The following is a 27520-nucleotide window of genomic DNA, read 5'->3' as shown; positions in this document are numbered from 1 at the left end:
AAATACAATGAAATTAAATGGAGATTTTCAAGGAAAACCTGGAATCTAGGTTTTATTTCTGTAATACTTAACACTGTTACTGATAGTCAACTTTTCAGGAGCCATGGCCACTGAGCCCTTAGTATAATTTAAAAAGACAAGAATAGGTTTAATCGTAGAGCTTGCAAGATATTATATTGACGAGCAATGGAATTGAGGGTACTCTGTTACTTAATGCTCCATAACCAATTACTACAAACTGAACATCTTTTGAAACAGCACATGTGTATTATCTCACAACTTCCGTGTGTTAGGAGTTCAGGTATGGTTTAGCCAGATCCTCTGTTCTGGATCTCACAAAGCTGCAATCAGAGGGTTGGCTGGAATGTTCTTATCTGAATGCTTAATTTCAGAGAGGAAGTTGAATCATGTCCAAACTTATTAAGGTTTTTGAGAGAATTAATTTCCTAATGGTTGTATGATAGAAGGCCCAAGTGTTTTGCTCCTTGTTGGCTGAGGCCAATTTCATGTCCTAGAAGATGCCTGCACATCCTAGAGACCACCCATAATTCTTTGTCATGCGGGTTTTTCCAAAATGGCTATCTACTTCATCAAGCCAGCAAGAGGAATCCCTAGCTCTAGTCAGCTAAGATGGAATCTTGTATGTCATAACAATTACTGAACTGATACCCCATCATAGTTTCTCCCCACTTTCAATGGGAAAGAATTATACACAAAGACATGAAAACCAGGGTTAAGAATCATTGGAAGTCAACTTAGGGTTTCCCTGCCACAAATACCCATTTCCTGCCACAAGGAGTATTTTTTAATTTTTTTTAATGTTTATTTATTTTTGAGGGATGGGGGAGGGGCAGAGAAAGGGAGACACAGAATCTGAAGCAGGCTCCAGGCTCCAAGCTGTCAACACAGAGCCCTATGCAGGGCTCCAACTCACGAACCGTGAGATCATGACCTAAGCCAAAGCTGGATGCTCAACCGACAGTACTGAGCCAACCAGGCACCCCAAGGAATATTTTTTAAATATAGCCTACATATGAAGGAGACTATTGTATCTAAGGCAATATTGAAAAAATCCTTCATAGTTTACCTTCTTCAGTAAACATGGCAAATAGGGTTCAACCAAGCAAAAATTTGCCTGTGATTGTTTCTTTTGCCTCTAGTTTAGAAATATTTGTGCTAGGATTCTGCACAATTTTCCTGTGATATAGTACAATATTTAGATTTACGTATTAGAACTGCTGTTTTCTCCATGTCCAGCAACAGCAGATAAGACACATAACTATAATTACATTCTAGAGGACAAATAAGGCAAAGGTGACAGTTTTTTGAAAAGGAGTACATGTTATCATTCAGTAAATGTAAAGAAATTCAGATTGACTAAGAGCTGTAATATTACCCAAAACAATATGTTGGAGGACTCTAGCATTGCTTAGTTTTGAATACGAAAGAGGAAGAAATGATAACCAAATCGCTCCAAATCAAAATATCAAAATATTTTATTCTTGTTTTCTAATGTCTGATTGAACTATATAGTAACTATATGGAAAATATATTTTATTCTACGGTAATGCATATGTTTGTTCTATTCAGCCAAATACTTGTTTATTATGAATATCTAAAAACAGGCAACATAAGATTATGGATATATCATTAACAACTACCAGGAGTAAAACAAATGAAATGATGGAAAAAATAATACCTACTAAAATTTCCTGGTGATAACTCTAAAAGGCAAGAAACTTCTATGTGAAATCAAATATTTTTCAGGGGCAGAATTCTATTAAACTTTTTAAAATTTTATTTATCATAATAGATAAACTAGTGGCCAATGTTTCAGCCAGATTATGAATTATAGTTATTTTTTAAAATATGGAGTAAGAGTGCTCCTGGGTGGCTCAGTTGGTTAAGCATCCGACTCCTGATTTCACCTCAGGTCATCATCTCATGGTTCATGAGTCCAATCCCCACATTGCGCTCTGTGCTGACAGTGCAGAGCCTGCTTGGGATTCTCTCTCTCTCCTCTCTCTGCCCCTCCCACACATTCTTCCTCTCTCTCTCTCTGTCTCAAAAATAAAGAAATAAAATTTAAAAATTTAAAAATATGGAGTAGAAAATACATAATATATTCTAACAACTCTTAATGTGTACCATTCTATAGTGTATAAGCTGATTCCGCTTGTATCTTTTTCATTTCATTCTTGTGTGTGAATTTACTCTTCAGAGTAAAAAAAGTGATAGAATTCAAGCAATGCTGAAGGAAGCTAGGATTTTTAGCTCAGCAAAATGATGTATACCTCCCCTTAAAATTTCTGACATCCTGGTAATATATCAAAATGATTAAACCTTAGAAAATAAGGGTCATGTATGAGAGTAAGGGTCTATTCTAGATACTTCCTAACCAAGGCTAACACCAAGCCGTCATAACATGGGCAGGCAGAATTTCGAAGTTGACTCCCACCAAGTTGGAAGAGCTTGGGAAATGCCCTAAGTTCTCCATTGTTTTCACTCCAATAAAATGTACAAAGCTAGCATATAAAAGCATCAGGTGGTCAGCTGATAACTGAACTACCTATTAGAATAAACACAACAAAATATTACTCTTAGTTATGAATAACAGTGGTCTATTAAAAAGGAACCCTACGATAGCTCAGATGTTGGATATAGCAAAACCTAGCTATTATAAATAATTTCAAACTATTCAAGGAGAATACATAGTAAGATTTAAAGATAAATGTAGTATTTATGAGCAAATGGATAAGAAATTTCATTCAAAGGGGAAAAAAACTGTAAGAAAGAACTAAATGCAAATTCTGCAACTAAAACTCTGCAATAACTGAAATGGAAAATTACCTGGATGGGCTTAACAGTATATTGGAAAAGTTAGAACGGTCAGTGAAATTGAAGACAAATTGAAAGAACTGATACAATCTGATAGAAAAAGAAATGGAGACTAAAGAAAAGAGGCTTAAGACATGGGAGATGATACAAAATGGTCTGAAATGAGTAGAATTGAAGGTTTAAAAGACAAGAATGAGATTGGAAGAAAAAAAAGTTATTCAAACCCACAGATCCAAGCATGAATCTTGGTATAGAAAGCAAGAAGAGTACAGAAAAAAACCACACTTACGTACACCATAATCGTGGAAAACCAAAGAAGGGGAAATTTTTCAAAGCAGCCACAATAAAAATGATATTCTGATGATATGCATGACAATTACCTTCTCATGAGAAACAATATGGATTAGAAGACAATAGAGCATCTCTAAATCTTTAAAAAATTCTTTAAAGTATTGTCAATTTATAATTTGATATGCTATTTAAAAAATAGCATCAAATGAATGTTTCTGAACAATGAAATCTAGAGAGTTAGTAGTCAGCAAAACTGTACCACAAAATATACCAAAGGATACTTTTCTTATTACAGGGAAGGTTATCAATGGAAACCAAAATCTATAAAAATAAATAGTCTTTTCTTTATGGTTTCAGACCTTACATTTAAATCTTTCATCCATTTTGAGTTTGTTTTTATGTATGGTAAAAGACAGGGTTCAATTTCATTCTTTTGGATGTGGATATACAGTTTTCTCAACACCATTTCTCATAATGTACTTGTGGCATCCTTGAAAAGATCCGGTGACCATGTATGAGTGAGTTTATTTCCAGACTCTTAACATGTACACACACACACACACACACACACACACACACTCATACGAGGAAACTTTTAGAGGTGATGGGTGTTTATTACCTGGATTGTGGTGATGCTAACATAAGGTATACACACGTCCAAATGTACCAATTTGTATACATTAATTATGTGCAGATTTTGTATACCAATTATATCTCAATGAAGCTGGGGGGGGAATGAAATGAAGAGGATCAGATACAGTAAATAAGTGGGTAAAGATAAAAGACTATCTTTCTTCTTTTTTTTCTTGTAATTTCCATAATATACAGCTATATAAACAATGGTCAGCAAATTATAGCTTGGGAACCAGCCAACTGTTTTTTTGTAGATAAAGGTTAATTGGAACATAGCCTCACTTGTTTAAGTACTGTCTATGGCTGTTTTCATGCTACAACAGAAGAGGTGAGTAGTTGTAACAACAATCATATAGCCTATAAGCCTAAAGTATTTACTGTCTAGTTCTTTAAGGAAAAGTTGCCCATCTTTGGTTTGAAACAAAATACTAACTTTATTAAATTAAGATTTAACATATTAGAACTAAAATATCACAGTAGCATAAAGGATGGGATTAATTTGAATTATATGGTTTTAAATTTATAACAATTGTAAGGTGGGAAGTGAGAAGTAAATAGGGACTTCAGATAATCATGAAATATGAAGTGTGATATATAAAGTGATCTTATATTAACTCTAAACAGAATCAGTAAGTTAAACTTGCATAGTTTTAGTCATACAGAAACTTCTAAAACATCTTCAAAAAGTGGTGCATCAAAGGAATTAAAATATACTTGAATTTCCTCGAACTATCACAGGAAAAGAGCAATAATACATGAACAATAAAATCATTGAAGGGACAAAGAAAATAAAGAGCAGGATAGTAGACATTAGCTCAATTATACCAATAATTACATTAAATGTAAATGAACTGACCACTCTAGTTAGTTGTCAGAAATCATGGGACTGGATTTTTTTTTTCTAAAAAGCAAGCTGTTTACAAGGTACACCCTCCTGTCTACAGGAAAAAAAAAAAAAAAAAAAAAAAAAAACATTAAATACAAAGACACAGAGGCAGAAAGTTAAAGAATGGAGGAACACACAACATGCAAACAGCAGACATAGGAAACATGACAAAGGTGTATTATTATTATCAGACACAGTAGACTTAAAGACATAGAACAATTTTGGGTTAAAGAGGGACATTTAAAAATAATAAAAGAAGAATTTATAGGGAAGACATAGCAGTTCTAGATATGTGTATGTCTCTAATAATAGAGCTGTAAAATTCATAAATACAAAAGTGCCAGGAGAAATAGACTATTCCATAATTATAGCTGAAGATTTTAACATCTATCCATGAATAATTGATAGAATATGTACCCAGAAAATCACTGATGTTTTAGAAGATCTAAGCTATATTATCAAGCAATTTAAACTAATTGATATTTATAGATCATTATACCCAAAGTTGTAAAAGATACATTATTTCATGTACACAGGGAATGCTCAGTAAGCTAGATAATACGCTGACCAAACATTTTCCTTCTAAAATTGGGAGTAAGACAAAAATATACACTTGTACCCTCCACAAATATTATACTGCAGGTCCTTACCATTGCATTAACACAACAAGGGAAGTAAATAAAATGCGTAAAAATAAGAAAGGAAGAAATAAAAATACTTCTTTTTTTTAAAGAGTTCTCTTCCTTTTTTTTTTTTTAAGTTTATCTATTTTGAGAGAGAGAGAGAGAGAGAGAGAGAGAGCTGGGAGAGGCAGAGAAAGAAGGAGAGACAGAATCCCATGCAGGCTCAGTGCTGTCAGTGTGGAGCCCAACACCGCACTTGATCTCACAAACCTTGAGATCATGATCTGAGCCAAAATCCAGGGTCAGGTGCTTAACCGACTGAGCCACCCAGGTGCCCCAGAAGTAAAAATAATTCTATTCTCAAATCATATGGTTGTTTATGTAGATATTCCTACTTGAATTAATAAGATAATTTAGCAATAGCAAAGGACACAAAATCAATCATATTTATGTATAAAATAAAACATGTAAAATCAATCATTTATGTATAACAGCTACAAAAATTTGAAATTGAAATGTAAAAAATACCATTTCCAATTTAAATTACCATTTCAAAATATGAATAAATTTAATAAAATATGAACAATATATACATTTGAACAATCAAAAAAATTGCTCAGGAAACTAAACAAGACTTAAACAAATGGAGAAGTATACACTCATGGATTGGGAGAATGAATATTGTTTTGATGCTTATTTTCTCCAAATTGATCTATAGATTCAATTCACTCCCAACAATATTTCCAGCTTGCTTGCTTTCGTTCTTTCTTTCTTTCTTTCTTTCTTTCTTTCTTTCTTTCTTTCTTTTTATTTCGATGGGTCTTGAAATGTTTGAGTTTTTATTTGGAAAACTAAGGTTCAACAATATTTAGGCCTCTGTTGGAGAAAAAGAATAAAGTTGGAAGCCTCGTACTACCTGATTTCAAGGCTTACTCTAAAACACAGTAATCGAGATAGTGTAGTTTTTGTATAAAACTATACACGAGGAAGGATCAATCAGACAAAATAGAGAATGAAGAAAAAGACATCTATGGTTATATAGAAGATATGGTCAATTGAATTTTTCAAAGTCACCAGCATAATCCATTGCAGAAATCGTAGTTTACTGAGTAAGTTGTGTTAGTTCTGGATACATCCATATTGAAAAAAATAAATCTTAATACCTTACACTGCTCACAAGATTAAGATCAACTGTAGATATAAATATGAGAAACTAAAACTGTAAGGGCACCAGGAGGGCTTAGTCGGTTAAGCATCCAACTCTTTGATTTCCACTCAGGTCATTATCATGGTTCATGGGATTGAGCCCCAGGCGGGGCTCAGCACCAACAGCTTGGAGCCTACCTGGGATCCTCTCACTCCCTCTCGCTCTGTCCCTCCCCTGCTTGTGCTCTCACTCTTTCTCTCTCTCAAAATAAATAAACTTATTAAAAAAAATAAACTAAAGCTATAAAATTCTAGAAGAAAACATAGAAGAAAATCTATGCAAATTTGGGATAGGCAAATATTTCTTAGAAAGTAAACAAACAAAAGCCCCATTCATTAAAGAATTATGCATCAGAGGTCATTAAAACTTTTTGCTCTTCAAAATACATCATTAAAAAATAAAACGGCAAGACATGGGCTAGAAGAAAATATGTTGCAAAGGTTTGTATCCAGAGTATGTAAATAATTTTTAAAACTCAATAGTAAAACAAATAGTCCAATTAAAAATTGACAAAAACCTTCAATAGACACTGCAGAAAAGAGCATACTGTTGACCAATAATTGTATAAAGGCCTGTCACTATCATTAGTTATTGTAGAAATGAAATTTAAACCACAATGAGATGACACTACACACACATTATAATGGCCAAAGTTAAAAAGACACAATACCAAGTGTTGCCGAGGGTGTGGAGTAACTGAAGTTATCACACACTGCTCCTGAGAATGTAGAATGAGATTACTTTTGTGAAAATGGATTGTCTCTTGTAAATGTAAACATGCACTTACCAAGTAATCTGGCAATTCAATTGCTAGATGATTACCCTATAGAAATAAAAGCAATGTCTATGTAAAGATTATGTACAAACTTTAATAGCAGCTTTATTTGTAATAGCCTCTAACGAGAAACATTCCAAATATCCATCAACAAGTGAATGGATAAACAGCTTACTCATGAAATGGAATTATACTCATAAAAATGGAAAAAAATGTGAAAAATTACTGGTAGACACAGTATATGGATGAATGGCTTTCAGAAACAGTATGTTGAGTGAATACAACCTGACACACAAAAAGTGCACTATTTATGGTTCCTTTTATACAAATTTCATGAATAGACCAAACTAACCTTTAATAATAGAAACTAGTACATTTTACTGTATGGGAATCATATCTCAATTACGTATTACCAGATAAATGATATTTGCCAACTAAAGTAGTATTGGGAATAGGAGGTATTTTATAATATAAAGATGCTTGTTCTATTTAATGTTATAATATACTTATTCTAGTGCATATTTTGTTACTACATTCAGGGTAATTCAAAAAAATTGGTTGTTCCTCAAAAATCTTTGTTACTTTTTCCTCCACTAACCTCTAAACTCCTTTCCTTCAGATGGACACACTAAACTGGTTGTCTTCATGGTATTTCCCCCCACCATGATAACCACTATGATCTTTCCTCAATTATATCCCTTACTTTAAGAGATAGTGACTATTACATTAAGAATATAGAATGACCTAATATGTTGGTAACAAAACTTATACATACAAGTGAAATCAGAGAGATATGAATCAGGTTTTGGAGGGTTACCATTTTGTAAGGAAGACTGTCACTACGGGGTACAATGAAGGGAAAATAGAGATACAAGTCTAGCAAGATAGCCTGCCTGTCAGATTCCAAAACTATTTCTCATGGCTTCCTGATATTATTTTGGGCATTAGATCCAATTTACAGATGGTAAGAAACAGCCTGTAATCACAAATAGTTTCCCCTGAGAGAAAAGAATCCTCATATTCACTTAACAACCAGAGAAGAATAAAACAAAGAAACTCAAATGTAGAAAAGCACATATATGTATATGAATGTTATATGTTTAGTATTTCTATTATTTTCTTAAGGGTCTGTTTACCACTTAGTACAGTTGGATTTTCAGGAGATATTGGGTGGTAATAAAACCAGTCTTTGAAAGAATCAAAGGGCTTTTTAGTTCAATGGCATCTTAGCCAACTGCCAAACTTCCAAGTGTCTGTTTAAGCACCTGGCTTCTGTTTATCACCCTGAAGGGATGATTAATGGATGAGAACAGTGGAAAACTTGTTCCAAAGGCATGCCAAAAACCAGATTCAAAGTGGTCAGCAGAGAGATTATACAAATGATGGCTCAAAACCTGATCCATCGTTTTTTCTTAAGGGAGGTTTTGCGACGGACGTTAAATTGCAGAAGTCAAGAGAGGTGTTCTTTTTATAAATTCTTTTGAGGTTTTAGACCAGAGGATAAAACCACAGTCTGAAATTTTTGTATTACTTAGGTAAGCACAACTTAAGAAATCCACTTGTTTCATCATATTAATGAACTTAGTTTCAAAAAAACTCATCAATATGACAGTTCCTAGAAGCCTCAGGATCTGACTGCAGAGAGATAACCGCTTTGTGGTCAGATCCAGACCAGTGCTTCTTAGCCATATGATAAGAACAGTTATTTATCCTCTAATCTTTTTCTTGTGCCAGGAGTCATATTCACAGATCTTTTAGTTATTCTTAGAGAGTATCAGTGATTCAGTTTCAATAACTAGTTTCCTTTATTCATATCTAAATCCACTTTATTAATTCAAGTTATATGTTTTGAAGAAAATAAATGTTCCTAGAAGATAAACAGCATAGCTTCTGGGCTTTCCTCCAGCTCACTTGAACACCTCTCGCTCCCTGCCTAAATGATATTCAGTGCATTCATATTCAGCAATGGACCACCCACATGTGCAGCAACAGCTCTTGCCAAGAAGTTAATGTGGTCTATAAGTACACCATTGAACATTCAGCTCTCTCAGCCCAAGAGCCACTGGGTCAACACATCCATCTGTTCCCCTTCCATGCACACACCTCAACCAGTGGTCCTTTAAATGAACACAAGCATTAAGATATTTGGAGTTGTTACGTTTTTAGGGAATGTATAACTTTAGGAAAGAATGAATACACTTATCTGAAGCTTATTGTATATTCATTATTCCTGAGTTAAATATTTAGTTAAATACATGTATGTGTCATTCAAGAGATTTAGTCAACCCTTATCTATATGAAGTCCTGAGTTGATAATACTTTCTGATAACAATATAACGTGGCAAATCTGGTTTAGTGCCAGGGGTAAATTGTAGTTTCAGTTTCTGTACTCACAACAGACAAAGTAGGGAAGCAGAGATACTTTTTAGATTAGTGGAAGTGACATTTTATCAGCAAATCCATCTGTACAGTATTTGTGTGTGAATTAGGGAAAAAGTCCCCATTATTGAAGCAGATATGGCTCCTATACCAGGGTAGAAGCAGTTGCAAGACGAATAGAGCCTGAATTTCAGCCCAACTCACCCCTTCAGCCAGACACACTTGGTAGTGACCAACCATTTCCAAAGATGTTGGATGTTAGAACAAAAAAGGACTTTGGACAGTGTGGGTTCAGAATGTAGCTTTGTTACTGGATGGTTGCTTACTATAGGGCAAGCTGTTTAAGACCGCTAATCTTCACTTTAATCTTTTGTGGAAAGAAAATGATAAGAATATTCTCATCCTGCAGGGGATTGCACATATTAAAAAAACATAATGTGTGCAAGTTGATTAGCATGGTGCCTGACAAATAGCAAACACAACACCAAAAGTGCCTTAAAAATATTTTTTTGTCTAGGAGAGATCAAGCATCAATTCTTCCTTAAGCCTAGAAAGAACTGTTTTATTCCCTAGATTAAACTTTCTACTAATGCTTTAGAAGCCACAATTAGAATATTTTCTGTGATCAGGAAGAACAACACTAGAAGCAGGTTTACAAAGTTATTAATAGGAAGATCCCAATGGAAGTGTTTATCCAGATGTATTTGTAGTATATAAAGAGAACACAAAATCCTTCAGTGTCAGAAATTACAAGACTGAACAACAAAAAAAATCGAATCTCTAATATTACACCGTCTGTAGGATTTTTTTCCCTTTTACACATATTCCATTGAAAATTTTGTACATTAGAGGGTTTTTTTACACATAGTTCTGGTTACATAATTCAGATTCAGATAAAATTTCCCCACACTGTACACAACCTTAAGGGAACTGACTGTGTCTTTGATAGAGGTTGGAATAAGAAAGAAAGGGCAGGAAAACCTGAAATGACTGGCTTTTGGATTACATGTGAGAAGCCTTTTGGGGGGGTTCCAGAAAAAGCAAGGGAAACGTTTTGGAAGGTTATATTAATGAAATATCTTTTAATATAAAATGAAACAATAGTTTTGTATTCTTTCTGCCTTGTATTTCCTGCAATGTTTCTAGAAAGAAAGATTTCTAAAAATTTCATTTTATCGTACCATTCTTGGAAATAATATACATTGAGGAAGATGGGGATCAGATCCTCTATTTGAAAGCCAGCTTTCTTTGAATCCTTAGGTGAATGGTGTAACCTTGCCTTCTCAGAAAATGTTCATTTGGATCTTTTTGAGGGATGATTTGCAAACCAGGCAAGGAAACTAGTCTGCATTAGTTCAGCAATTATGATGTTCTTAGTAATTTTCAAGATTCGCAGCTCAACCCAAGTAATATGCTTTTGCATATTGGCCCTTCTCAGCCTCTGTGAGACTAAAATAAGTTAATATTTGGGAAAGTAATTTGTAAACCGTAAATTCCTATATAAATTTGAGATACAGTTTTTATCCCTTAACATTTTCTTACTCCCTGAGTCCATGGTTGTAGTGGTAAATTATAACAGAATAACTTTAAAATGCCAGCTCCAGATGTATAATTTTCATAATGTCTCAAATACTGGACAGGGTAGTGGTAAGCAAAGGCTTTGGGCAAGCTCTATGGCATACAAAGTGGGTAATGGAAGTACAGAGTCTTTTGCCCTTTTTCTTCATGCGTGTCTCTATCAATAAGCAGTCATCTTTATTTCAGGAGGATCTCTCCACATTAGTTTTCTTTAGAACAGGTGGTTTTTATGCACATAACATTTACTTAGATATTTCCTTATAAAATATCACTGGATTTATAAGTTTCATTTCAAAACTTTCTCTAAACCCTTAGCAGTTTCCTATTTACATGCCAAATGTGAAAGCTAACTGTTTCATCAAATCCAAATTGTTTCATCTTTTAAATTTTTTGAACCAGATCCTAGTCTAAACCTATTTTGGAAAAAAAAAAAAATCAAATTATTCATATCCAGAAATGCATCATTTCTGGCAAAGTCCATTCAGAGTTTTAGAGTTAGGGGGTTATTTATTTAAGTTGAAATGTTTGCTATCCAGCAAGTGTGTGTATTTTATATTACCCAATACAATATATTTTTGATGTGCAAGTCGATAACTACTTTGTATAAATATTTTGTTTTCTAGGTCAGAGGTGACTCAATTGTATTGAAGTATTGCTTCATTAAAGTTTAAATAAAATAAATAGGCATTCATTTAAATTTGTCCAGTTTAGTATTAAAACTTCAGGGGCTTCAGGGGCTCCTGGGTGGCTCAGTCGCTTATGCCTCAGACTCTTGATTTTTGGCTCTTGGATCGGTGAGTTTGAGCCCCATGTTGAACTGAGCTGAGAGTGCAGTGCTTGCTTGGGATTCTCTCTCTCTCTCCCTCTGTCTCTGCTCCTCTCCCTCTCTTATTCTCTCTCTCTCTCTCAAAATAAATAAATAAACTTAAAAAAAAAAAACCTACTAAAATTGCTTTAATTTCCTGTGCTTCTAAACCATAACAATGAAACCAAGTGTGGACCTCCTCCTAGAGAATTTTAGTTTACTTTCTTTTTTTCTTTCCTCTTTTTTTTTTTTTTTGTGAGAGGTGATACAGCAAGAGATTAATATTTATTTAATATTATTTGTCAGTTGTATGATAGGTATTTTATAGATTCTATCAAATATAAATAGAATAAACTGTATATGCTAATCCATTTGAATCTCCAGAGACAGGTTTTTCACCCAGTTATCTTCATAAAATAATTATTTTTGACAACCAGAAAACCTAAGTGAAAGAGTCCATAGCAGTAACTAAATGGATCTATCATTAGTAATATTTGCTAAGTATACAATCTTTATTAATAATTTTTATTGTATTAATAAACAATTTTAACTTTATATTGCAGATCCTTGCTCAAATGAAATTATGAACTCCTCCAAAAAGTGTCTTACATTGGGGGAGAATTTTTACAGTGGAAAACATATCATATTAGCTTCCAATTGATGTGGATATGTGTGGCTTGAGCACACATATGTGTTTTGGTAAAACAGACCCTTTTTTTCCAAGAAGTGATTTCTAAGCCATGTTCCTTCTGCAACCCTATCTGGTTGCCTATTTCAGTAGCAGTGATTTCTTTCCTAATAATCAATCACAGGATTCTTGGTAAATAATAGCTTTTGCATCTGATCATCATTTTCTGTTTTAGGAAATAGGCCTAGAGGCTGTTTTCTTGGGCCATCATTTTAATGTCCTTCCTAGAGATTAAGAGAAAAGCTAAAGTATCAACACTGAAAGATGATTTTTAGAAGAATTTATATAATTTAGTCTTGGGTTCATTCTGCATTTCAAACATTAAAGTGAAATATTTTAATTTAGACAATTTGAAGTCATTATAGTTAAATAATTTTCCAAGTAGAAATTTCTGTAAACATACTTCCTCTAAATATCTGACCTAAAAACTATCTGTAGAAGAAAATTGAACTGGTAGGATATTATATTCAAGTGAACTTACATTATTGAAGCAAACTATAAAAAGACTAAAAGTTTACACATAAGTCTGAGTATTTTCTTTCATTGGCTTTTTGTTAATTAAGAAAAGAGCAGGGGCGCCTGGGTGGCGCAGTCGGTTAAGCGTCCGACTTCAGCCAGGTCACGATCTCGCGGTCCGTGAGTTCGAGCCCCGCGTCAGGCTCTGGGCTGATGGCTCGAAGCCTGGAGCCTGTTTCCGATTCTGTGTCTCCCTCTCTCTCTGACCCTCCCCGTTCATGCTCTGTCTCTCTCTGTCCCAAAAATAAATAAAAAACGTTGAAAAAAAAATAAAAAAAAAAAAAAAGAAAAGAGCATTGAAATAATACTTTTAATTAAGTATTATACTTTCTGCTAACACATTTTGATAAAGGATATGAATTGTATGAAGCCATTTCATGAGCATATCATAAGAATCCTGCTATATGGCATTTTCTCCACGTGCATCTTTTAAGATTATGCTAATAACCCTTATCAACTTCACAGGTATGTGGATCAAGCAAGAAAAGTTAATGCTTAATAGTTGAGATTTGTCAACTTCTAGGTGATGTTCACACACATTATTCCCTTTGATCTATGTCAGTTTTTATTATATTAGTAATATTCTTTGATGATCTATCAAAGATGACTTGATTATGCCAGCAGTGTTTATTTATTTAAATTTGAAATAAGTCAAAGACAGACAAATACCATACCGTTTCACTTCTATGTAGAATCTGAAAAACAAAACAAATGAACAAACTAAAAAAATTGAAACAGACCCATAAATACAGAGAACTGATGATTGCCAGAGGGAAGGTGGGTAAGGGGGTGAGCAAAACAAGTGATCCAGATTGTGAGATACAGGCTTATTGTTATGTAATGGATATGTTGCAGGGAGAAAAGGTACAGCATAGGAAATACAGTTAATGGTATTGTAATAGGTTTGTATGGTGACAGATGGTAGCTACACTTGCGAGCACAGCATAATGTATAGACTTGTGGAATCACTACATTGTACACCAGAAACTAATGTAACATTGTGTGTCAGCTGTGCTTCAATTAAAAAAAATACTCATTAATTCAAGTCTAAAAAAGGTTATTGAAAAAAATGTCATAACAATGACTGGTCATTTGAAAACATATTGACTCTCTCAAACAGTAAGCCAAAGTATGGATGAACATTTCTCTGTCTCAAGTACAAAGGCATTTCACTTTAATGATTTGGTTGGATAATAAATTGCTACATGTCTTGTAATTTTTTTTCACACTCTAAACAATCATTAACTGAAAGATGTTGTCATTGACTTCACAGCTGTATAATTTAGTTATGCTTTTGTTTCCTGAACACATATTGACAAGTTATCACTGTTGAAAAAACTCTTGGCATTCAGTTTATTGCTGCTGTGACATTCACTGTAATTCTAAGATAAATTGTTTTTTTATCAGATACAAGTTTCTTTTGTCAGTGTTACTTAGATATTTTCCATGTTTCCATTCTTCATCTTTCTAGTGAAATGAGAATATGCAGGATTCATCAATTCATTAGTAATTCCTTTATTACATTCTTTTAATGAGATAAGGCCTAATATTAAATATCATATAACTACCAAATATAGGTAACAAAGATGAGTATATTGATTCTTTAAAAAAAAAAATTTCCCTTTGACTTCATAGAATTAAACTTTTTGGTCCTCTTATGCCTCCATTTTCAAGATACTAACTTTTACATAGTTTTGAATCAAAACAATAAGCTTTCAGAAGGATAGGATACCAAGAGGTAATGTATCTCTTCACTCTTCTTCCAGGATGAGATGCATACAGTCATTTTCCATCTCAGTTGTAGACTCTAGTGTCCAGTCCAGTCCAGTGCACATTGAAAATTTAGGAGTTTACCCTTCGTATCCAGTCAGAGGACAAATGTTAATTGGGTGTTTATCTGTAATGAGTTTTGACTTCATCCACCTTTCTTCATTTCTCAAATCATGTTTTTGGGTTTTTTGTTTGTTTTTTAACAGCGTCTTCTTGCTGGTTTCCTACTCAGGGCTTTTCACTTATCTACTCCACTCTCTTCTTTCCTACCAATTATAATTAAAAACTATAAAGTGGATTTGTATCCTATTCCTGATTTAAAACTTAGAAAAATCTCCATTTCTTTTTTAATTTTTTAAGTTTATTTTACATATTTTGAGAGAGAGCGAGAAAGAGCGAGCGAGAGCATCCCAAGAAGGTTCCACACTGTCAGTGCAGAGCCTGACACTAGGCTGGATCTCACACCATGAGATCATAACCTGAGCAGAAACCAAGAGTTGGACATTTAACTGACTGAGCCTCACAGGCACCCCAGAAAAATCTCCATTTCTATAGAATCATTTCTTTTTCTTTTCTTTTCTTTTTTCTTTTCTTTCCTTTTTAATATGGCTCAAGATTCACTAATTTGAAGACAAGACATGGTTCCAACAATTGCATGTTCTTTCTTCTATCCTGTGGAGGAATGACAGAGCTACATAGATTTTTGCTGTCTGTCTAATAAACTGGCCTCAGTCTTAGCCGGCCTGAGTCTGAACACAATGTGATTTGACTGTGTTTGTTAGCTTCTACTAAAAATGCATACAGGCACAGAGCTGTGATTCTTCTGATATTTAGAAGTCTTGTTTGTTTAAATCAGTACATCATCAGTGTTTTAAGTTTCCCACGAATCTCTGTAGCCACTTTTCTTATAATAAATACACATTTAAAACATATTAATATTTTTATTATTTTTGATACTTTGCTAGTGTATCTTTTATGAAATTCCTTGATTATTATCATTTTGATTATTAATTTAGTTTTCATTCAATTCATTGATTTCACTGAGTTCTTTTCACTCTGGGAAGTGAAAATCAGTAGATACATATAAAATCTTTTCTCCTACTTAAGTGAGTACTGATTAAAATAATTAGAGAATAATTGGGCTATATGGTAAGTATCAAACATCTTATTATATCAACAAGGCACTTCATAAGTTAGCACTGACCTATTCTTCCTGTCTTATTCGAGTACATGAGTGTGTCAGCTGTTATATGACAGCTGATGATATCATCCCTATTCATCAAAAGTGCAGAGTTTGTAGGAAAGGCGGGCATTGCATGCTCGTTATACCAGATCCTGTGATAGTTCTAAAATATTATCTATAATATAGTCCTTTTTTGCTGCCAAGGGCCATGCTTTATTTCTTCTCTTCTTTATCCCTTCATAAGCCACCCTTGTCTGTCCAAACAATTTCTTCTGTAAGATCTGTAAAGGTGTCAAATATGCCCCCTGTGAAGCCTACCTTTGTTCCCAGTAGGGAATATTAGTTATTCTTTCATAGAAGGTCCCATAGTATTGGTTTATCATCCTCTATTGTAATTCTTCAATGCTCTTGGGCATACTTACTTATAAATTCTATTATGTGTTTCTATTTATCTATAGACTAATTCAGCTGTTTATTGGCTTTCTTAGTCATTCATAGTTGAACGTTTTCTTGTTAGTAATGTTGCATTCAGAATTCATATCCATTGAGGTTTAATTAGGATAAATTCTCTGTAGTCTAAATTGAGAATATGTCTTCCAAAAATAACTTGGTATTGGATTTACTCAAGCACTCCAGTGGTATCACTGGCCAACGATGATTTAATATATATATTTAATGATTATGGGGCGCTTGGGTGGCTGTCGGTTAAGCGTCCGACTTCGGCTCAGGTCATGATCTCACAGTTTGTGAGTTCAAGCCCCGTGTCGGGCTCTGTGCGGATGGCTCAGAGCCTGGAGCCTCCTTCAGATTCTGTGTCTCCTCTTCTCTCTGCCCAGCTCATGTGCACTCGCTCTCTCTCTCTCACAATAATAAAATAAAAGTTAAAAATTAATATATATATTTAAAGATTAAATGATGATTTAACATAATTTTTTTGTCATCTTCCTTTGCTGGTGAAGGGAAACTATTTTCTAGTAATCCTATGTCTGAGATAACTGTCTTTACTGCTATGGAAAGTGACATGTTATAGCTTCTTACTAGATCTTCAACTTTTAGCTTATGCATAAAATCATATTTTGAAATACCAATTTAATCACTTTTCAAAAGTTATTTGCCAGAGAGTAAATGTATTTTATACAAATTCTATTTAAAATTGTGAACAATTAAATATTTTATCTATGTATATTTTAAGAATATTTTAAAATTTATGATCTATGAACATAATATATCTAAAAAGTATCTGCTATTTTAGATAATGAACTAGGTCATTTAGTCTAAAAAGATTTAAACTGGGACAACATTGCATAAAAATAAAACTAGAATATAAAAGAGAAAGGAAATTTCTTGGCATGCTTGCTAGAAGGAGAAAAAAAAATGCCCACAGAATAAAAAAGAAAAAAAAATATGTTATGAATTCTTTCTGTGTTCAACCAGCAGATGTCATGCTTGGTTGTCAGAGTCTAGGATTATTATAAGGGTATTTCTTTAGTATTATGGTGAGCTTCTTACAAGTGACTGTATAAATATTTAATATGATTAGCTCTGAAATCAGAGAAGAAATGTGTGTGTATGTCACTTTAAAAAATTATTTCTCTAAATGAAATAGAAAGCATTTTATTCAATAAAATTTATACAAAAGAGATTTAGTACAAAATATGTTCTGAAACATAAGCATAATATCTATATTTAACTGTAACTCGTCAAGATTTCTTGTCAGTAATTATTTATTACTATTCAATATTGTGCACCATCTAAAAACTTTTTCATCATTTTTAATGTTTATTTACTTTTAAGAGAGAGAGAGAGGGAGAGGGAGGGGCAGAGAGAGAGAGGGAGACACAGAATCTGAAGCAGGCTCCAGGCTCTGAGCTGTCAGCACAGAGCCCAACGCGGGGCTCAAACTCACGAACTGTGAGACCGTGACCTGAGCCTAAGTCAGACGCTCATCCAGCTGAGCCACCCAGGCACCCCGAAAACCTTTTTCATCTTTAATTCTAAGGTTGTGCAGTTCAACTAAAATTAAAAAAAGTAAAAACACAAAACTTCTAATTAAAATAAAACTTTCTCTGTTTTTTTAATTTCACAAATCAAAGTCAAAATTTGTAATGGAGCCTTTTTTATCTGATTTTTTATTTATATCAAGTTTCATACATCATCACCATTTCTTTGTTCCTAAATCTCTTTATTGTCATAGGAGATATTGGAACAGATCATTTCTAAATTATTTTCTAATCTGATTGTCCATGAAAGATTACTGCATATTATGTTACTCACAATAATACAGATATATCAATGAAAATAAAATATTTTTGAAAATATTCTGGAAAGCCTTTATAATATTCTGCAATTAAATATACAGATGATGGAATTTTACACTGAAATTTGGATCTATTTGGAGTGTTAGATGATCTTGAAAATAGATCTTGATTAATTCATATTATTCATAGGATCATGAGGATTTTCTTAATTTCAAGGTCTAACTGCTTCAATAACCTTAAAAGTATTTATTTAGGTAAACAATGAGTTCTAGAATTATGGCTATTTGCATTTATGACAGACAGCCTATTACCCTACTGGCACTAAACAAAAAACAGGATTATATTACAGGCAATAGAAACATGCAATGGAATCTGTAAATTACTATGATTTCTACAGTTAAAGTAATACAGTAAACAGCAGGCACATGTTTCATAGCACCCAATAGATCTGCGACTCAGTGGTACTTTAAGGGCCACCTTGTGGCTATTCACCATCTCAGACCTGCTAAATGATTAGTAGGTATTGATTAAATACCTCTAGCAAAGAGAAAATAAATCAATGATGTAGATCATTCCATATTCAGAAAGGATTGGGAGAACATTTCTACATCAAAATGTGTTCCCTTCTAATAGCTACCTGCTGGTATTCATCTTATTTCATAGGTCTGTTAAAATTTGTCTGATCTTCTTTCTCTGTGATAGAATTTCAACTCTTAGAAAACTGCATTTGCCCTTTTTTGAGAGATTTTTTTTTTTGTCCTTTTCTATGCTAAACAGCCACAGGTTGTGACTCTACTCTGTGTACTCATTCCATTTGAATGTGTCCTTCATTTTATAAACAGTAATGCTTAGGACTAAATTTAGTACCGCTGCATTTCCCCCTTGGTTAAAAAACAAAAGCACCCCCCTCCAAAAAAAAACCCTACTGAGACTATTACTTCATTAATTAAATCATCACTAGTCTCTAATGAAAACCCTCCAGGTTTGCATTACTTACTTAAGCAGCTCACTTGCTTCATTTTTACGTTTTGGATGCTTACTTTTAATCAAAACCCCTAGCTCTTTAAGCTACTACTAAATGCACGTCCTCAATAACATTTTGAGAAATTTGGTCTCAAATAAAAGTTGCCAGTGACATTTTGGGTATTGATTTCTTCATTCAGAGCATTATTTTCCACCTAGATTTTGCCCTTCAGTCTTGCGAACAATAAATTTGTGCTATCACTTAGTAATAGGTAAAAATACCATAAAAAGATAAAAGAGGCAATAAAGTGAATGTGATGGCTCTTTTCTAGAGAGTTCCTTCTATGCAGGAGACCTCCTTTTTAATTCATTTCCAATTCAACTGAATGAATATTCACGGAACATTTTTTTAAGTCACAGAATATTGATGTGGGAGGCTTTTCCAAATGTTATCAAAGTTCAGATATTTGATTCCATGTAATTTTGCTGGTAAAAGTATCAAAAATCTAATTCAGCTCACCCGATGCTATTTTTTCCTGGTGAACATCTCTGGGTAATAGAGCTATCACTTCTCTTCTTAGTGGGCAAAACCCATTTTTTAACTATCCTTTAGAAATGTTTATGGGCCAGAGAGCCTGGGTGGCTCAGTCAGTTAAGTGTCGTCCAACTTCGGCTTAGGTCATGATCTCAAAGTTTGTGAGTTTGAGCCCTGCGACGGACTCTGTTGCTGACAGCTCAGAGCCTGGAGCCTGCTTCATATTCTGTGTCTCCCTCTCTCTCTTTGCCCCTTCTCCAATCACTCACTATCTCTCTCTCTCAAAAATAAATAAACATTAAAAAAAATTTTTTTACAGGCCAGCTCTTCTGCAACGATTAGATGATAGATGAGTAGTGATGAAGAAATATGAAAAACCAGGTAATAGAAGTTCCCACAGAAAGAAACCCAGGAGGAAAAACCCAGGAGGCCATTTAATGTTTAATTTTTATAAAATAAAAAAAAGAAAAGATGTTGAATGAGGGATGATAAATGTACAACTTATTAACTCATCATTCAGTAGGAATTGCAAAGTTATTTGAAAAGTCTAAGAAAATGTTAGTATTTTCTATGAGGACAGAGGCCATACTTCGTTCATTGTGTCCCTAATGCTTAGTATACTACATGGCATTTAATAGGCTCCCCTTTAATGTTGTTGATGTAATAAATAAATACATTATTGGTAAAAAAAAATGAAGTATGAAAAAATCTGTTTTTCAGAATATCAGGAGTTGGATCTATCGTTCCAAGTGGTCTGTACATTTTTCAACTTGGAACTTGGAAAAAAAAAAACGAGATGGTTTATATATGTTATATACACTATATGCACTTCAGATATTCTTAAAATCTAAATAAAGCCTCTTTGTTATTGGCCCAAGTTCTTATGTCACTGTGTTGTTTGGGCAATTTCAAATTTACTGACCAAACACAATATAAACACAGATTTTCATTTTTACTAATTTGTTTTTACAGAATTGATCATTCACTTGCTGAAATACTACTTTTGACTTCTTGGATGCCACAATTTTTATTTTCCTCCTGTTGACTGGTTTATTCCTTCTCACACTTTGTCAGGGTTATCTTCTCTCACCATTCTTAATGCTGGATTGCTTCAGGGTTAGGCCTTAGTCGTCTTCTCTATCTATTCACAACCCCTTGGTGACCTCATCAATCTCATGGCTTTCAATTTAAAATCTATTTATATGCGTATGGTTAGCAAGAGTATATAGCTCTAATCCTGGCCCCTTCCTGAATTCGAGACTAGTATATCCCACTTGATGACTCCATTTGTATCATTTAAACTGTTCAAAAGTAACTTTCTGAAGTTCTGCCCCCAAATTTGATCCTCCCATGGGCTTTCATCTCAGTTGATGGAAACTCCATTCTTTCTTGGACAAAAAACTTATAGTTGTCCTTGATTCTTCTCTTCCTCTCACGCTCTTCATCTAATCAGCCAGGAAATCTTCCTGTATCTATGCTCAGAATTCTCCAGAAAGTTGATTAGATTTTAATAATATGACTTTTCAAGTAGAAGAATTACTCATGGCACACATGGTAGAATGTGGTAAGAGGGTCAAAAAGAATATGCATGTTTAATGTGTCATCATTAAATTTAAGCACTCTTTCTATTTTTAGGAAAGGCCTATGCTCCAGAATTCTATTATGATACCTACAATCCTGTGTGGCAGAACAGACACCGTGTTTATTCTTACAGTCTACAGTGGACACAAATGAATCCTGATGCAGTAGATCGGATTGTTGCATACCGGTTGGGTATTAGGCAGGTGAGAAAGAAATTTATTCAGTGACTTTTTTTTTTCTCTCTTTGTGGTTCTCTGTGAAGACCTTGTTATTATGATTTATTCCTCTAAATTTTTAATCATTTTGCATAAATTCCAGAATATATTTTTCCATATGAAAGATAATTGTGCTTTACACAGAATTGTTTGGAATTATTTACGAATGTTTGGATTAACTTTTGCATTTTCTGCTGTGACAGCAGACATTCTAAAGTGATATCCTTTGAGCCTTCTGAAATCCTTCATCACTAGATATGCTATAGAAATTACACTGTTTTACTGCTATGAAAGAAACTTATTTAAGATGTGCTTACACTTACCTATAATGCGTAATTCTTTGTCTTGTTTCCTAAGGAGTTAGAAGTCTTAGTTATTTTTACTCTAAAGGTTTCAAAGTACATAGAGAGGTTGTTTTAAGAATGAATTTAATATATTGGAAGAATAGAAATATTTTAGTAAAATGAGCAAAAACAATCAAGTATGTTTTCCTAAAGTAGCTAAAGATTATGGGTTATGTGAAAATAAATATTTTCAAGTGAACCATCGTTAAACCAAATTATCCCTTGTTGGTGTAAATGATATTTTTTAAATTTAAATGTGGGTCTTTACATTGATTCCTGTTACATAGTATATTATCTGGAGTGACTGTTTCAACATAACAAAACATTTTTGAAGAGTTATTTGATGACTATATAATCTATTAGCTTTCCCTCAAAACTTTATATTATCCCCAGACTTGTAAAGTGTTATTCCACTTCCTTGATGAAATAACAGAATAGCATTTTGAGTTTCCACAACAGAAAGGACAAAGTTTGCTTGGAGAAGATTGATCAACCATCATTAATCCCCTCAGTTGTATTATCATAAAACCAGTGTTTTTCTACCTTGTTCACAAAGTTATAATAAAAGACTATGTAAGATACATTATTCAAATTAAGATATATTGTGAGTTGAATATTCATGTCTTTCCTGTCTAATCTAATCTAAATGAAAAAATAAAAATCTTTTTTCTAGTAAATACATCCTGGCGTTTGAAAATTGCCACTTTCTTGTCTAAGTATTCATAGGTCGCTGATAGAGCAGACAGCAGGGTATCATTGAGAAACTTTATTATTCCCCTTTTGCTTCAGTCACTAAGGAAATCTGAGTAAATCCCAAACCTGTATCGAAATTGTTTGTTCTACTCATTCTAATGTGATGACAATTTTCCCTAATAAAGAAAATATAAACAAGAAAGGTTAGCAGTTCTTTTTCCTTCAGCTGGTGGACTTTTTTTCTTTTTTTTCTTCTTAAGCTAACATTTTTAGATCTTTCATATTTACAGCATCTTAGGGCATTCTTGACTTTAGACATGTCAACTCATTTTCTGAGTCCTTACCACTTGATTTGGTCATTCACATTCATCTTTCATTATCTGTATTTTGAGATCTCTAAGAACCGAATACCAAATTGTTATTTGTAAAATTGTTATTTTCCTTAGGTGTCTTTTCCTTTTTTTCTGGTTATAACTTTATTTGCAATGATAAAGTCAGAATTTCATCTTTAGCTTCTCACTTTCTTCTTCAGATGCACTTTCTTACAGTATCTGGGTAATGGCCCATTGCTCCTGTAAACTGAAGGGCTGCCTATTTTGGGTCTGCAGAATTTACCCAACTCTGCTCATCATTACCTTGCTTTACTCTCCTGTCTCTCAAAACCTCCATTCCCATTGTCTCCACTGTGTATGCAGCTACCTTCTCTCTAAGTCAGATTTAGCAGAAAAGCAGTTGCCATTAGAGCCGTTCCTCCCAAATTAATTTGAGCAGAATCAGATTTCCTTCTAAGAGGGATCCAACTAATTGAAGCCCTTCCTTCTGTCCACATCTTGTACTCATTATTAATAAACTACTTTCTGTATTATGTTTCACAATGATCACTACCCTATTTTCCAATGGCAGTTTCTCTTCAGATTTTCCTCTCCTACATTAGCATCTCCTATAAATTCTTATTTTTACATATCTGGATCATAGAACTAGTATATAACTCTCTGATATGCACTGATGCACATTTCCTAGTCACTGTGGTGTTCCTTGTGAACAAATTAGACAATTTCCCTCTACTCTGCTACTCTAGAATAAATTATATATGAGTGTATATGTGTGTATAAATTTCCTCTATGTTTTTTTTCAAATTATGCATTCCAGACATATCTGGCTTCCAATTCTAGCCAATCTAGCCTCATCATTTTTTAACTATATAACCTGGAGCAGATTTCTGAACATACCTATACCTAGATTCCTACCCTGTAAATTGAATATAATGATACCTTTTGGGCAATTGGATGTGGAGTGGAATGCATTCCACACTTGCCCCACAGGCCAGCTTCCCTTGTGCAGGGCATTCCTTACATAAACATCTGTTGGAGTTCTCATATTCAGTTACCAGAATTGTGTAAGGAGTTAAAAAAAAAAAAAAAGGACATTTTATGATCTTAACATGTCTACTATTTTTTAGTTGCATTCGGTATACTGTATATCCTAGGCCTAAGTATTATTCCAAACCATGATTTTCACGAAGTAGTTTCTAGACAATTTTGTCCCTTTGTCTTATTTTCATTTCAAACTTGTCTTCCATAATATCCATTTTACTGATTCACATTTTTCTCTTCCACCTTGAGTCTTAGTTTAAAGCCTTCTTGATCAGATCAGTAAGTCTGCTGCTAATACTATTCTTTCCAAGTTTGTGAGATTCATGCCATCCACTAGAGGAAAATGTATTTCTGATGTTATGAGCCATAGTCTGGAAAACCGTTCCCGTCTCTGACACGATTTTGAAGCTAACTCTTTCCTTGCCAAACATTCTCTCTGGACTTCTTTATTATTTGGATTTTCTTTTATATTTAGAAATAAGTATAATTTTATCTTAGGGTGCTTTTTTACAATGTTCCATTTTAGTTCGTAATTTTACTTGCATTATGTCTTGCCACAGAAGAGGAACTCTGTTATGTTTTGGGTAGTGTCTCAATAAAGAGTAATGGCCGCATGCTGTTCTGCCAACGTGAGTAGGAAAACAAGGTTTGTAGAACAGAGAGAATAGGTTTATCTGCTTCTATTTTCCCCACTACCATGTCCTTTATACCTTACCTTTACACGAAAAATCTTTACATGCAAAATAGCCTCAAAAGGCAAAATTTCTTTTGAAGATCTCCTTATACATCAAAGCTTAGGATGGTAGGGCAAAGGCATTCTGGATATAATGAAAGTGATACAGTACTTTTAAGAATATCCCCTGCTTAATAAAAGGAAACAAAGATATTAATGTAAAATATGGTTTTTTTTATATATTGTCTTAGAAAATTTAGATTTCTTCTTTCATTGGCATGTACATTTAGGTATTAACATTTTTAAAGACACAATACCAGCATTTTTAACAGAAATCACTCTTGCATTCTGATCTGATGATCACTGTAATAAAGATTTTATATTACATACAAATGGCCTTTTTCATCCCCCAAGCTATCACAGAATCTTGAATCAAGAGCTTTTGAATATAATCAATATAACTTGCATGATTTTGAAATAAACACTGCTAGGAATGTAACCTCAACCAAATGGATTTTATAAATGGATTAAATGGCTTAAAAATTTTTTTTTTTCCCTAATAACTAACATTTATACCTTTGATTATGAGACCAGTTTTTCCTTGAGGGATTATTAATAATTTATGTCACATATTTCCTGTTTTTTAAGACTTATTTCTTTGGGGGCTCCTGGGTGGCTCAGTCGGTTAAGCATCCGACTTTGGCTCAGGTCATGATCTCACAGTCCCTGAGTTCAAGCCCCGTGTCAGGCTCTGTGCTGACAGCTCAGAGCCTGGAGCCTGCTTCGGATTCTGTCGCTCCCTCTCTCTTTGCCCCTCCCCTGCTCATGCTCTGTCTCTCTCTTTCTCAAAAATAAATTTCAAAAATTTAAAAAAAGACTTATTTATTTGGCCAGTATTTTTATTTTGAGCATATATATCTAAATAATTTCTTCTACCCACAAAATATGTAGGTTATCTAGTGCAGAGCACCTCCCCTTTTATGTCAAACATATTACGTAATACATTTCTGTATTAGATGAAGTCTGTAAAACAAATCTGATTCTTAAAAATTAATGGCAAATTCAATTCTAGAGAGCCCTACTTTGTTTTTAAGCCAGAAACTGTTAGAAACCTTGTTACCTATTATTAAATTCAGGTGATAAAATTACTGCTGTGTTATTAAACCCACAACTGGATAGAGTTGGTGAGCTGAACCTGGCATTTCTGTAGCTTTCTGGTAAATGGATAATTACTTCAATTAAATTATTTAGTCTATATTTAAATATGATGAAAATTCCCTTCGAATTTGAGTATTGGCTTATATACTTTTCTTAGAAGTTGCTGCAGTGTATTTGAGAAAAAAAGAACACTGGTGTTCTGGAATCACTGCTTTAAGAGACTTGAAAAGAGAACAGATACATCATATGAAGTTAAAAAATGTAATATGTGGGAAAAAAGTTTTCTCAAAATCTTAATATCTTTAATTTATACTTTTTAGGCTCAGCTAAGCAATTGTTTAATCTCCTTAGACAGCTACTAGCCCCACAATTATTTGCTTCATTTGTTGCTTAACAGGAAAGAGAAAAGGTTATTTGAATGTCTGCTTTCCTTGGTATCTAAGGAATTAAGGAACAAGCAAAACTGTTTCTAAGTTATCTGAAGGTACCATAAACATCGTTTGGCCGCATTTGAAACACACACAGCTATAGTTTTAATAATAAAGGATTGTGAAGTTTTATACAGTTTCTTTTTTATACTCTGTCATAGAGATGCGCAATGAATGTGGCTTTTTGACTGTCATCCTTGGAAAGTAGGATGTTTTATTGAATAAGATGAAATGCCTCTGTTCTTGTCTTCTTGTCTTTTTAAGTTATGATATATTAGGGGCACCTGGGTGGCTCAGTCGGTGGAGTTTCTGACTTTGGCTCGGGTCATGATCTCACGCTCTGTGAGTTCGAGCCCCGCATTGGGCTCTGTGCTGACAGCTCAGAGCCTGGAGCCTGCTTCCAATTCTATGTCTCCCTCTCTCTCTGACCCTCCCCTGTTCATGCTCTGTCTTAAAAATAAATAACCGTTAATTTTTTTTTAAGTTATGATATATTATAATGCTTAGAATTATCATCTTCATTTGACCACTCAGTCAATAAAACTTTAAGTAAGTTAACCCTATGGCGATTACCAGGAGTTCAAAAAAGAAGCATTGCCCTCAGTGTCTTGTTAAAGTGAGCTATAATAGGACTATGTACAAAATGCCATAGAAACAACTATAAAAGCAATAAGTACTGCAAAGTAGGATGGGTAAGAGATGTGATCACCAAGTTAGTGACTTGTTTATTAGTTTTTATAGATTTATACTCAATTTTTTTCATAAATGGTAATCACTAATATAGACTGATCAAGAAATCACTAATTATGAATATACTTTTTTGCATAATTATTACATGAATTTATTATAAATTTAATTTTACTCTTTATACATGTGACTATAAAACTGAGCTATAGTTTATTTTTCCTTACATTTAAAACATTTTTGTTATTTTATTAAATAATTTATTGCTTATTGTTGTTTACTTACGTTTTACTATTATACTATATCATAGCAGTTAAAAAGTTTTAATGTATGGGGGCACCTGGATGGCTCAGTTAGTTGGGCATCTGACTTCTCAGGTCATAATCTCATGGCTTGTGGTTCAAGCCCCACATCGGGCTCTGTGCTGACAGCTCAAAGCCTGG

The 27520-nt window shown here is 33.7% G+C and overlaps 1 protein-coding gene across 2 annotated transcripts in view; it reads left to right on the top strand.

Annotated features, from left to right (window-relative positions):
• MDGA2 (MAM domain containing glycosylphosphatidylinositol anchor 2) overlaps window positions 1-27520 on the top strand; it is an 857656-nt gene that overhangs the window by 733301 nt on the left and 96835 nt on the right. For both annotated transcript variants that reach the window (XR_002080692.2, XM_019451903.2), the window contains exon 10: window positions 21564-21712. Coding sequence is in view for 1 of the 2 variants with exons in the window: in XM_019451903.2 (XP_019307448.1) it covers window positions 21564-21712 (149 nt within the window). In the remaining variant the exon portion in view is untranslated. The remainder of the gene's footprint in view (window positions 1-21563; window positions 21713-27520) is intronic.

The sequence above is a fragment of the Panthera pardus genome, unplaced genomic scaffold, assembly GCF_024362965.1.
Source record: "Panthera pardus isolate Hobbes unplaced genomic scaffold, ASM2436296v1 HiC_scaffold_24, whole genome shotgun sequence".
In the NCBI taxonomy this organism is placed as follows: Eukaryota; Metazoa; Chordata; class Mammalia; order Carnivora; family Felidae; genus Panthera; species Panthera pardus.
Note: the sequence above shows the minus strand (reverse complement) of the source record. Positions and strands in the feature narration are given on the sequence as shown.